We start from the raw sequence: 13,091 nt of genomic DNA, 5'->3' as shown, positions 1-13,091 counted from the left end.
GGGGGGAGGGGGAAGCAGTCGAACGTGACGGCGTAATGTGAATCAACAGCGAAACGTCGGCCTGTCGACCGTTGCAAGTATGTCCAACGAGGCGGAACGGCGGAACAAAACCAATATTCGTTTCAAATAAAAAAAGCCTCACTCACCCATTAATAGGATGGCAACGAAAATAAACGGGTTTTACAATAAGTTCGTTAGTGCTGGATTGACCTAACCTCAAACTCTTGTGTCAGCAACAGGTTATAAAATTGATTTAATAGCGTTGTATTAGAACGAATATAATAGATTTATCATGTCATCATTGAGTGGTCTGTAAAAAGCTACTTTGGTATGACATCGTGTTAACTATGTAAATTATATCCAGCACCAACACAACTGACTATTTTAGACGAATATGAGCGAAACTTTTAATCATACTGCAAATAATACTATTTTAGTATCGATAGGCTATACAAACTTTGCTTTTGGATTTTGATAATTTTTCTCTATCTTTCAGAAACAAAAACCAATTCTTTAAATATTCATCTGGCTTAAAACAAAATGTATTCGTTTTCTATCGTTTTCATGAAACATTAAGCGAAATACAGTATGAAACACTAACATAACCTATTTGGTATATTTACGACTGTTTTCCAATTTTTTTCTAGTATAGCAAGAATATAAAGTACAGGAACCTTGCTTGTATAGAATAAAGCTGGTATTTTGTTGTGAATACTTGTGAAATGTTCATCACACAGTCCTACGCCCTACTTCACTTAGGTTTTGCACTTCACTAGCAGCGAGTTCGCAATCTCACCCCTAGCTGTAACATAAAAAATGCACCCCGTCTTGCAACGAACGACACAATTAGGCTATCAGTAGAAACAAAAGTTTTCTTAATAATGGAATACAAATGTAACTGTAAACAAGCATAGGTTATATAATATTTTAAATCAGAATAGTAATAGGTTCGAAAAAATAGTAAGTAATGAAGAAATAAAAACACCCAACATTAGCATATTTAGCGCATTTATCATCAGCAGACCAAGGTGTGTTATGTTATGAGAAAAACCGTTAAAAATTGTCGTAAACAATAATAAATGCCTTGCGTGTGCCTTGGGTTGCCGTGATTGTGGTTAATGCCGGATATAGCCTATATCATTCTCAACTGAAAATGAAAGCAAGGACACACGTACTGTGGATCAGTATAATGTTATGTTTACGCGTCGGAATTACGCACAGACACTATTTTAGAACGACGAAAGGATATTCGTTTGACGTCGCCGACTTGACACGACATGACAGCATTACGTCGCCGCCGGCCGGCCAAGAGTGGAACTGCGACACTTGGACATGACGTCAACGTTGCTGCCTGCAGAGACGGTTGGCGGTACAATACCAGGGCACAGTTTATCCGCTCTCTTTGAAACATGGACGAATCCAGGGTTTGAATTTGTGCTGGCAACCCATTATCTTATATTTGGGGGAGGCGGTACAATGACTACTTTTACAAGTCCGTGTACAAGTCGATGATGATTTCAAAAATACCGTAGATTAATGATCTGGTTTTAGAGTGTTAAAAACTGAACGTTATAAATTGATATTGTGTTAAAGAATACACTTTTTCCAGAATTTTGTAATTTTTTCCGAACGGCTTCGGTGCAAGGGAGAGAAACCGGGTACCCTCAAATACACCTATGTTTTGAGGATATGGTACACCAAATAGTGAGGATATTAAGTTAACCTCAATTTCACATTTCGCTTAGTGCAGCGTCTGAAATCTGACACTGGTACAGATTGACTTGTAGAATCTGGAATCCATCTAAGTCCGTCTGAAGAGACCCATAAAAAGTTGGCAACAAAGACGTTCTAAACGAACTCTTTGCATCGCTTCGACATCAGAGACACCTAGGCTACAAACGAGATCAGCGATCAGCTATCCAGTGTAATCCAGATGAAGCGGTATTCTCATTGTCTTATCAGGCGCACAATTGGCAATGATGAGACAATGTCCCTAGATATTCGCATTGAATGAACGCTTCCCACCATTATGTATAGAAATAGTGAGAGTTGACACGGTCTTTATAAAACAACCATAACCATTCGATAAAACTTATCTTCGATAGCGCCGACACCGGTGATATTTGTCGATCCTATTTGCTGATAATCATTTACAGCTTTACTAGAATATGCACTCGCAGTGACACACTTTGTAGATAAAAATATCACTCCCGGATTGGCGGGAATTATCAGATATGTGACGACACAGGTTTAACGACGTTTTGTGGTTTCAGACACGAATTGACAGTTCAGAGATGAGTCAGAGTTATTCGATTGATCGAAGAGAGGACTACATTTTCACCACGAAAATGCGGAAACATTGTATTTAACACGGAGGCCTTTATTTAAACATTAGACATTTCTGAAAATGTGCTAAGGACATGAACGTACTAGAAGACGATTCTAGGTCGGTATGTTAGTTCGTTTTGGGTTGCCTGTTTCACCGACAGATCCTTCCAGGCCAATTAGGTGGCGATGAGGCAAAGCGGTACTAGAAACTACATTTCCAAATCTACAAATTGTATAGCTAATAAACAATCCTAAGGTTCGGAATCCACTTGAAACTGTAGGATTGTCATATCAATTAAATCACGCTTACAATAAAACAGGCGATATAAGCTGTTGAGGGTGTTTTCTTAACCTCAACACTTACGCTTAGGCACGTACGTGTCTTCAGTTGGCAATTGGTGAAGACTAGATGGGAAGAGATATGAAGGGGAGGATGCAGCAATCAATAGACCAAGCAACCTAGATCTGGAACTCCCCACCCCTCGCACAGCTCATAGTAGCTTTGAGCTGACAATGTGCACGAATTCCCTCATAGCAATTTCTGTACAGCATATATGATCTCTAATCAGTATGAATTGTGTGATCGTAAAATAAAATAATTGAGAAATTTAAATTAGTTTTCCATCGACAACCAAATGATTACCAAGGATTTAACACGGGTTTTTGATCAAGCTATTTAAATATTACTACCTTTCAGACAAGAAAAATATGCAAAATAACCCATGAAAAAGCAATAATTCTAGGAATTTCGTGTCATTCTGAAGAATCTAGCAAACAGACCCGCAGAAAAAGAGGCTACGGTAAAAATGTTTTAAACGTAAAAACATATTCTTTTAAATAATAATTTATTAAAAAGTACAAATTAAAAAATCATAATTAATTTAAGATCTTGTTCTTAAAATCATAATTATTAAAAAACATACAATTTCTTGAAGTTGTAATTTATTTAGGTCCACGTTATTCTATTCGTTGTCATATTTTGTTTTAGTGTGCATTAGTAGCTGTTTGAATACATTCTGATGGCGACCAATTGAATAGGAAGCTGACCCGATAAAAACCAGTATCACCGGTTTAGTTGGTGAGAATAGTTCACTTAAGGGAGACAATTTATCGACATCAGGTTGGCAACGCTCAAGGACGCACCAGCTCGCAGCTGTTGCTCAAGAGCCATCTGTTTGTTGTCATCAGCTGATCGAACTTCCCCTCTCCTGACCGTTCCCTCACTCACTCCCACTCTCGCACACAAAACCTGTCCTAAATAATGTACCTACAACATTGAGATTGATTTAAATGAGCGGCACTATCTATCAAGACAATCTTACAGGACCCGATTATTTAATTCAGTGAGAAATTTACTATTTTCGTTTCGAATTTACTGTACACTCAAATTTATTCAACAGCAGTTTTGAATTTTTGTGTAAAAACTAATAACAGACCAAGAGTGTAGCTTACGCTATAGAATTGTGGTTTTACGTAATATTTTGTTATTAAAACACATATGGATAACTAAGCGTTTTTGGGAATATACGTTGTTAAAATGACATATTTATTTGGATGATGACGTTTTCGTATTATAAATTACAGATGCAACATGTTCTAACCTCCAAACAAAAATGTCTACACTCACACTCACCTGTCCTGACTCGATCAGTTTATTTTAATTGCACGTAATCTCTGAATTCCATCCAAGCCACCAGTTCGAGTGACCTATCCATCCGGACTCCATTTAATTACTCAATGCTTAATAGACATAAATTTCGTTTCAGCTATTTTAATTCGGTCTGGGCTTATGTGGAATCTTGATATCATACCACTCCTCCCTGTGATGGGCTCTGTTTAATGAAAAGTAGGATTTACAACAAAATTAAACAGACAGCTAGTACACATTTTAAAACTTTTTCGAGCAGTACACATGTCCAATCACAGTGTGACGCATCGCATCGTTGCACTTTATCGCGTTCCAAGAAATGGATAAAAGCCTCTCAGAGCTGTACGTACTAGTGCTGAAAGAAATGCAAGTATTCACAAACCACTCCTCCTAGTGATGTCATGGGCTTAGTAAACAACTGCGATATAAATCGAGGAAAATTCCACTCCCTGTTCGGTTTGCTTGGAAAATGACGAGTATTAGAAAAATTCATTGGTACGCGAATCTATGACAAGGTCGAATTGTAGCGAGTATGCACGCGAGCATTCCATAGTCAGACGGACTCATTAGCGCGGTTCCCACGTGTTCGGTTGGCGTGATCCGCGAACATTGGTGGAAATTCAACACAAAACCGACAAAGAATTTAGAGGTTCGTGTCTGCAGACTGTATGGCAACGGCAACGGGTCGATGGTGTGTGCGAACAGACACGGACGGCACTGTTTCTCATTTTAGCCACGAAGAATACTTTAGCATTCAGCTTTGTCTGTGAGCAGGACTCTTTGGCTGTTCTTCAGCCAATAAAAATATCATGGGAGAATTGTATACTATTGCCAACATTTTGGGGGAACGTTACATAATCTCAGGCTATTTACTTACGGGATTTATTTGGAAATTACTTACCTAATACCGAACATCACTTGCCTTTAAATTGATGAATTGGAATAAAACAATGTGGTATGTGATTAATTCAAAATTAGTAACTTGAAATACACTTGTTTGTTGAGAGCAATGACATGTCAAAGATGAGATTTATTAGTAGTAAATTGTTTGACTAAGTAGGATATAATTTAACATGGTTAGTCATTGGTAAAACGTTGTAAGAATAACTCGGAACTATTCATAAAATTTCTAATTCCTAATAACAGAACGAGAGATTGAAATTATAACGAGATCAATCTTAATCATTATTGACGACAATAAGAATGTAACATTTATTGACAGTATTTATTTTATTAATTGTATTCGCAACAAACGCACAATGTTGACGTCTGGACTTGTAACGCCACTAAAAGTAATTTGTCTGTAATTTACGTTAATACTAACTTACGATTATGTTACGTCCTGAGCTGGATGTGAACATTGATTGACATTTAAATATAAATTTTGCATCCACGAGCAAAAACACGGATTGTCGCTTATTTCCTATTGACAAAGTAATCGCCTGAATAGTAAACAGTCACAAGCTTGAATAAAATAAAAATCTAGGGTACTTCGACTGTTCACCGGTTCAGTACTAATTAATTGGTTAAAGGAAACAAAGAAGATAAATAACACCAGAAATAACTATCTCAAAATAGTAATTTAAGGCATTTTAGTGTACAAATTTGTTATTGGTTATTTTATAGTCATTGCAAACCTATAAACTCTTTTCAATTGGCGATGTTGACAAACAAAGACAATTGGGGATCGGAAAAACTCAACTGAATATTCATTAAAACAAAAAACAACAATGAATTCTGACGGAGGAAACGCAGGATTATTTGGCAATCCACTCGGTGGACAAAGGCTAGACACAACAATCCACCTAACAATGGAAGCGCAACAATGCCGATTCACCATAGGCTAACAAATCAGCTACTTGGGGTCACCCAAGTGCTGTGAAACAACAGGAGAGACTCACATTTGATGAGGACGACGCCGCCGTGGGAGGGTGACTCGGCATCCATGGTGTGTCTCATAGTGTCCTGACCACGGCTGTCCCGGACTGGGGAGTACACTCTCTACTGACCGGGGGCAGGGAGAACAGTGACAGGAAACGGGGGGTTGCGCGTGCGTGTGGAGACTCCACCTACACCTACATGTCCGTGCAGCTGTGCAGTGAGGTGCCGTAGCCCCTAGCGCACTGTAACGACCTGGTGTTGTCTGTGTGGGTGGCACTCGTCAGAGCGTCCGAATTTCGTAAATTCCAAATCAATGATCATTTTGGAATTCTTTTAACGATTTTGTATAGACCACTGTATACTTTCCCAAAGCTCAGATATTTTGGGAGTGTTCACATTATAATGAATTATACGTGCATTTGATTATCCAGTATTTTACAAAGTGTTGACAGTTTTTCAAACTTTATATTCCATGTGGTAATTCAAGTTTAACTGTTTAATTGCTTTTATGACATTTTCACACATCTTCATTACACACATTTTTAAGATTTAAACGAAGTACATACTACGAATATGGTATTATAGGCATATGATTATTGAGATACATATTTTGTACGGTTTTATTGTCAAGGCTGAGCGTTAGCAAAGCATCGATGAGTTATAAAAATGCCCATTTTATTAAATTTCTGTCTGTTTGTCCGCTAGATATATCGAGATGCAACTGGCCTATGCAATTGCAATTTGGCACAACGCTTCATTTTTATACAGAAAACACCGAAGTCGACGTGGTGCATGTCCCCCTATGGATTTGGCTGAGCGTTGGCTTAGCCTACTAAATGTCTGCAGAATATATTCAAAGAGATTTCACCTATAAAACTGGAATTTTGTATGAAACTCCATTCCTATAGTTAATGATTTTCTCGTAGTTTTATCATCAGAAGTGAAATCAGATACAAATTTAGTTTTTAATAATTGAATTCCACTGTTAGGGATCTTGGACTCCCTACTTGCTAAATGACCTGCTGATGTCCAGGTAGTCAACAAACTAATTTTAAAACAACCCCCGAAATGTGTTCTGGTTACGGCACTGCTCTTTGCGTCATAAAAAATAAATGCTTTAGAAAAACACTGTTTGTATTCCACTATACCAAATTATTTTCCACACTGTGACAAAAATAAATATCAACATTGTACAATAAATAAGTACATGCTTAAATTAAAATAAAAAAATCATCTCGATTAAGGCAAAACAAAGCAAAAAGGTCTATCTCTTATTTTGTTAAGAAAAAATAACGACTCCACGTTGAAGACAGCAGGTGGCAACGAAGCGGATGGAGGGAATTCGAGCGAGCTGAAGCGCGAAATCGAACTGACAGCGATAACGGCGACATCACATCACATAGCATATCACATGATTGAGATTATCGCATGACACGAGACAGCTGACGGGAAACACACATTATCTGTCGTGACTCAGGGACTCGGGCTGCTGGACACACGAGTATAAGTAGTATGGTGTCGTACGGCCAAGTCCATCTTGCTTCATCTCTAGCTAGTTACTCGCGACACTCTGATCAAACGAAAAGAAAACACCTAAGCACCTGCACATTATGGCATCTGCCGCGGTCAACGTGTTAAACTGCAGCACAATAACTGTCTAGTTAAAATACACGCTATTAACACCTTCACTGCAGCTCTATACTGAGTGGCCTAACACCAAACCACCTACACTTTATGGCATCTGCCGCGGTCAACGTGTTAAACTGCAGCACAATAACTGTCTAACTAAAATACACGCTATTAACACCTTCACTGCGGGTCTATACTGAGTGGCCTAACACCAAAGCACCTGCACTTTATGGCATCTGCCGCATTCAACGTGTTAAACTGCAGCACAATAACTGTCTAACTAAAATACACGCTATTAACACCTTCACTGCGGCTCTATACTGAGTGGCCTAACACCAAAGCACCTGCACTTTATGGCATCTGCCGCGTTCAACATGTTAAACTGCAGCACAATAACTGTCTAGCTAAAATACACGCTATTAACACCTTCACTGCGGCTCTATACTGAGTGGCCTAACACCAAACCACCTACACTTTATGGCTTCTGCCGCGGTCAACGTGTTAAACTGCAGCACAATAACTGTCTAGTTAAAATACACGCTATTAACACCTTCACTGCGGCGCTATACTGAGTGGCCTAACACCAAACCACCTACACTTTATGGCATCTGTCGCGTTCAACATGTTAAACTGCAGCACAATAACTGTCTAGCTAAAATACACGCTATTAACACCTTCACTGCGGCTCTATACTGAGTGGCCTAACACCAAAGCACCTGCACTTTATGGCATCTGTCGCGGTCAACGTGTTAAACTGCAGCACAATAACTGTCTAACTAAAATACACGCTATTAACACCTTCACTGCGGGTCTATACTGAGTGGCCTAACACCAAAGCACCTGCACTTTATGGCATCTGTCGCGGTCAACGTGTTAAACTGCAGCACAATAACTGTCTAGCTAAAATACACGCTATTAACACCTTCACTGCGGCTCTATACTGAGTGGCCTAACACCAAACCACCTACACTTTATGGCTTCTGCCGCGGTCAACGTGTTAAACTGCAGCACAATAACTGTCTAGTTAAAATACACGCTATTAACACCTTCACTGCGGCTCTATACTGAGTGGCCTAACACCAAAGCACCTGCACTTTATGGCATCTGCCGCGTTCAACATGTTAAACTGCAGCACAATAACTGTCTAGCTAAAATACACGCTATTAACACCTTCACTGCGGCTCTATACTGAGTGGCCTAACACCAAACCACCTACACTTTATGGCTTCTGCCGCGGTCAACGTGTTAAACTGCAGCACAATAACTGTCTAGTTAAAATACACGCTATTAACACCTTCACTGCGGCTCTATACTGAGTGGCCTAACACCAAAGCACCTGCACTTTATGGCATCTGCCGCGTTCAACATGTTAAACTGCAGCACAATAACTGTCTAGCTAAAATACACGCTATTAACACCTTCACTGCGGCTCTATACTGAGTGGCCTAACACCAAACCACCTACACTTTATGGCTTCTGCCGCGGTCAACGTGTTAAACTGCAGCACAATAACTGTCTAGTTAAAATACACGCTATTAACACCTTCACTGCGGCGCTATACTGAGTGGCCTAACACCAAACCACCTACACTTTATGGCATCTGTCGCGTTCAACATGTTAAACTGCAGCACAATAACTGTCTAGCTAAAATACACGCTATTAACACCTTCACTGCGGCTCTATACTGAGTGGCCTAACACCAAAGCACCTGCACTTTATGGCATCTGTCGCGGTCAACGTGTTAAACTGCAGCACAATAACTGTCTAACTAAAATACACGCTATTAACACCTTCACTGCGGGTCTATACTGAGTGGCCTAACACCAAAGCACCTGCACTTTATGGGATCTGTCGCGGTCAACGTGTTAAACTGCAGCACAATAACTGTCTAGCTAAAATACACGCTATTAACACCTTCACTGCGGCTCTATACTGAGTGGCCTAACACCAAACCACCTACACTTTATGGCTTCTGCCGCGGTCAACGTGTTAAACTGCAGCACAATAACTGTCTAGTTAAAATACACGCTATTAACACCTTCACTGCGGGTCTATACTGAGTGGCCTAACACCAAAGCACCTGCACTTTATGCCATCTGTCGCGGTCAACGTGTTAAACTGCAGCACAATAACTGTCTAGCTAAAATACACGCTATTAACACCTTCACTGCGGCTCTATACTGAGTGGCCTAACACCAAAGCACCTGCACTTTATGGCATCTGCCGCGGTCAACGTGTTAAACTGCAGCACAATAACTGTCTAGCTAAAATACACGCTATTAACACCTTCACTGCGGCTCTATACTGAGTGGCCTAACACCAAACCACCTACACTTTATGGCTTCTGCCGCGGTCAACGTGTTAAACTGCAGCACAATAACTGTCTAGTTAAAATACACGCTATTAACACCTTCACTGCGGGTCTATACTGAGTGGCCTAACACCAAAGCACCTGCACTTTATGGCATCTGTCGCGGTCAACGTGTTAAACTGCAGCACAATAACTGTCTAGCTAAAATACACGCTATTAACACCTTCACTGCGGCTCTATACTGAGTGGCCTAACACCAAAGCACCTGCACTTTATGGCATCTGCCGCGTTCAACATGTTAAACTGCAGCACAATAACTGTCTAACTAAAATACACGCTATTAACACCTTCACTGCGGGTCTATACTGAGTGGCCTAACACCAAAGCACCTGCACTTTATGGCATCTGTCGCGGTCAACGTGTTAAACTGCAGCACAATAACTGTCTAGCTAAAATACACGCTATTAACACCTTCACTGCGGCTCTATACTGAGTGGCCTAACACCAAAGCACCTGCACTTTATGGCATCTGCCGCGGTCAACGTGTTAAACTGCAGCACACTGTCTAGCTAAATACACGCTGTATTAACACCTTCACTGCGGCTCTATACTGAGGGTGGCCTAAACACCAAACCACCTACACTTTATGGCTTCTGCCGCGGTCAACGTGTTAAACTGCAGCACATAACTGTCTAGTTTAAAATACACGCTATTAACACCTTCACTGCGGCTCTATACTGAGTGGCCTAACACCAAAGGACCTGCACTTTATGGCATCTGTCGCGGTCAACGTGTTAAACTGCAGGCACAATAACTGTCTAGCTAAAATACACGCTATTAACACCTTCACTGCGCTCTCTATACTGAGTGGCCCCTAACACCAAAGCACCTGCACTTTATGGCATCTGCCGCGGTCAACGTGTTAAACTGCAGCACAATAACTGTCTAGCTAAAATACACGCTATTAACAGCTTCACTGCGGCTCTATACTGAGTGGCCTAACACCAAACCACCTACACTTTTATGGCTTCTTTCTGCGCGGTCAACGTGTTAAACTGCAGCACAATAACTGTCTAGTTAAAATACACGCTATTAACACCTTCACTGCGGCTCTATACTGAGTGGCCTAACACCAAAGCACCTGCACTTTATGGCATCTGTCGCGGTCAACGTGTTAAACTGCAACACAATAACTGTCTAGCTAAAATACACGCTATTTAACACCTTCACTGCGGCTCTATACTGAGTGGCCTAACACCAAAGCACCTGCACTTTATGGCATCTGCCGCGGTCAACGTGTTAAACTGCAGCACAATAACTGTCTAGCTAAAATACACGCTATTAACACCTTCACTGCGGCTCTATACTGAGTGGCCTAACACCAAACCACCTACACTTTATGGCTTCTGCCGCGGTCAACGTGTTAAACTGCAGCACAATAACTGTCTAGCTAAAATACACGCTATTAACACCTTCACTGCGGCTCTATATACTGAGTGGCCTAACACCAAAGCACCTGCACTTTATGGCATCTGGCGCGGTCAACGTGTTAAACTGCAACACAATAACTGTCTAGCTAAAATACACGCTATTAACACCTTCACTGCGGCTCTATACTGAGTGGCCTAACACCAAAGCACCTGCACTTTATGGCATCTGCCGCGGTCAACGTGTTATAACTGCAGCACAATAACTGTCTAGCTAAAATACACGCTATTAACCACCTTCACTGCGGCTCTATACTGAGTGACATAACACCAAAGCACCTGCACTTTATGGCATCTGCCGCGTTCAACATGTTAAACTGCAGCACAATAACTGTCTAGCTAAAATACACGCTATTAAACACCTTCACTGCGGCTCTATACTGAGTGGCCTAACACCAAAAGCACCTACACTTTATGGCTTCTGCCGCGGTCAACGTGTTAAACTGCAGCACAAATAACTGTCTAGTTAAAATACACGCTATTAACACCTTCACTGCGGCTCTATACTGAGTGGCCTAACACCAAAGCACCTGCACTTTATGGCATCTGTCGCGGTCAACGTTGTTAAACTGCAACACAATAACTGTCAAGCTAAAATACACGCTATTAACACCTTCACTGCGGCTCTATACTGAGTGGCCTAACACCAAAGCACCTGCACTTTATGGCATCTGCCGCGGTCAACGTGTTAAACTGCAGCACAATAACTGTCTAGCTAAAATACACGCTATTAACACCTTCACTGCGGCTCTGCTATACTGAGTTGGGCCTAACACCAAAAAAAAACCACCTACACTTTTATGGCATCTGCCGCGGTCAAACGTGTTAAACTGCAGCACAATAACTGTCTAGCTAAAATACACGCTATTAACACCTTCACTGCGGCTCTATACTGAGTGCCATAACACCAAAGCACCTGCACTTTATGGCATCTGCCGCGGTCAACGTGTTAAACTGCAGCACAATAACTGTCTAGCTAAAATACACGCTATTAACACCTTCACTGCGGCTCTATACTGATGTGACTAACACCAAAGCACCTACACTTTATGGCATCTGCCGCCGCGGTCAACGTGTTAAACTGCAGCACAATAACTGTCTAGCTAAAATACACGCTATTAACACCTTCACTGCGGCTCTATACTGAGTGACATAAACACCAAAGCACCTACACTTTATGGCGTCTGCCGCGGTCAACGTGTTAAACTGCAGCACAATAACTGTCTAGCTAAAATACACGCTATTAACACCTTCACTGCGGCTCTATACTGAGTGACATAACACCAAAGCACCTGCACTTTATGGCATCTGTCGCGGTCAACGTGTTAAACTGCAGCACAATAACTGTCTAGTCCTAAAATACACGCTATTAACACCTTCACTGCGGCTCTATACTGAGTGACATAACACCAAAGCACCTGCACTTTATGGCGTCTGTCGCGGTCAACGTGTTAAACTGCAGCACAATAACTGTCTAGTTAAAATACACGTTTATTAACACCTTCACTGCGGCTCTATACTGAGTGACATAAACACCAAAGCACCTACACTTTATGGCATCTGTCGCGGTCAACGTGTTAAACTGCAGCACAATAACTGTCTAGCTTAAAATACACGTATTAACACCTTCACTGCGGGCTCTATACTGAGTGACATAACACCAAAGCACCTACACTTTATGGCATCTGTCGCGGTCAACGTGTTTTAAACTGCAGCACAATAAACTGTCTAGCTAAAATACACGCTATTAACACCTTCACTGCGGCTCTATACTGAGTGGCCTAAACACCAAAGCACCTGCACTTTA

General features: G+C 41.1%; 1 protein-coding gene across 3 annotated transcripts in view; it reads right to left on the bottom strand.

Annotated features, from left to right (window-relative positions):
• The window catches only part of LOC124366087 (rho guanine nucleotide exchange factor 10), a 56,621-nt gene that overhangs the window by 20,203 nt on the left and 23,327 nt on the right, over positions 1-13,091 (bottom strand). The window contains exon 1 of one of the 3 annotated variants that reach the window (XM_046822319.1): positions 5,878-6,019. The exons of the other annotated variants lie outside the window; for them this stretch is intronic. Coding sequence (XP_046678275.1) covers positions 5,878-5,935 — 58 coding nt within the window. The 5' untranslated portion in view covers positions 5,936-6,019. Of the gene's footprint in view, positions 1-5,877; positions 6,020-13,091 lie in introns of those variants that run through there. 3 annotated transcript variants of the gene reach the window in all.

Source organism: Homalodisca vitripennis, chromosome 7 (assembly GCF_021130785.1).
Source record: "Homalodisca vitripennis isolate AUS2020 chromosome 7, UT_GWSS_2.1, whole genome shotgun sequence".
NCBI classification, from domain to species: domain Eukaryota; kingdom Metazoa; phylum Arthropoda; class Insecta; order Hemiptera; family Cicadellidae; genus Homalodisca; species Homalodisca vitripennis.
This window is presented reverse-complemented; position numbering and strand designations above follow the sequence as displayed.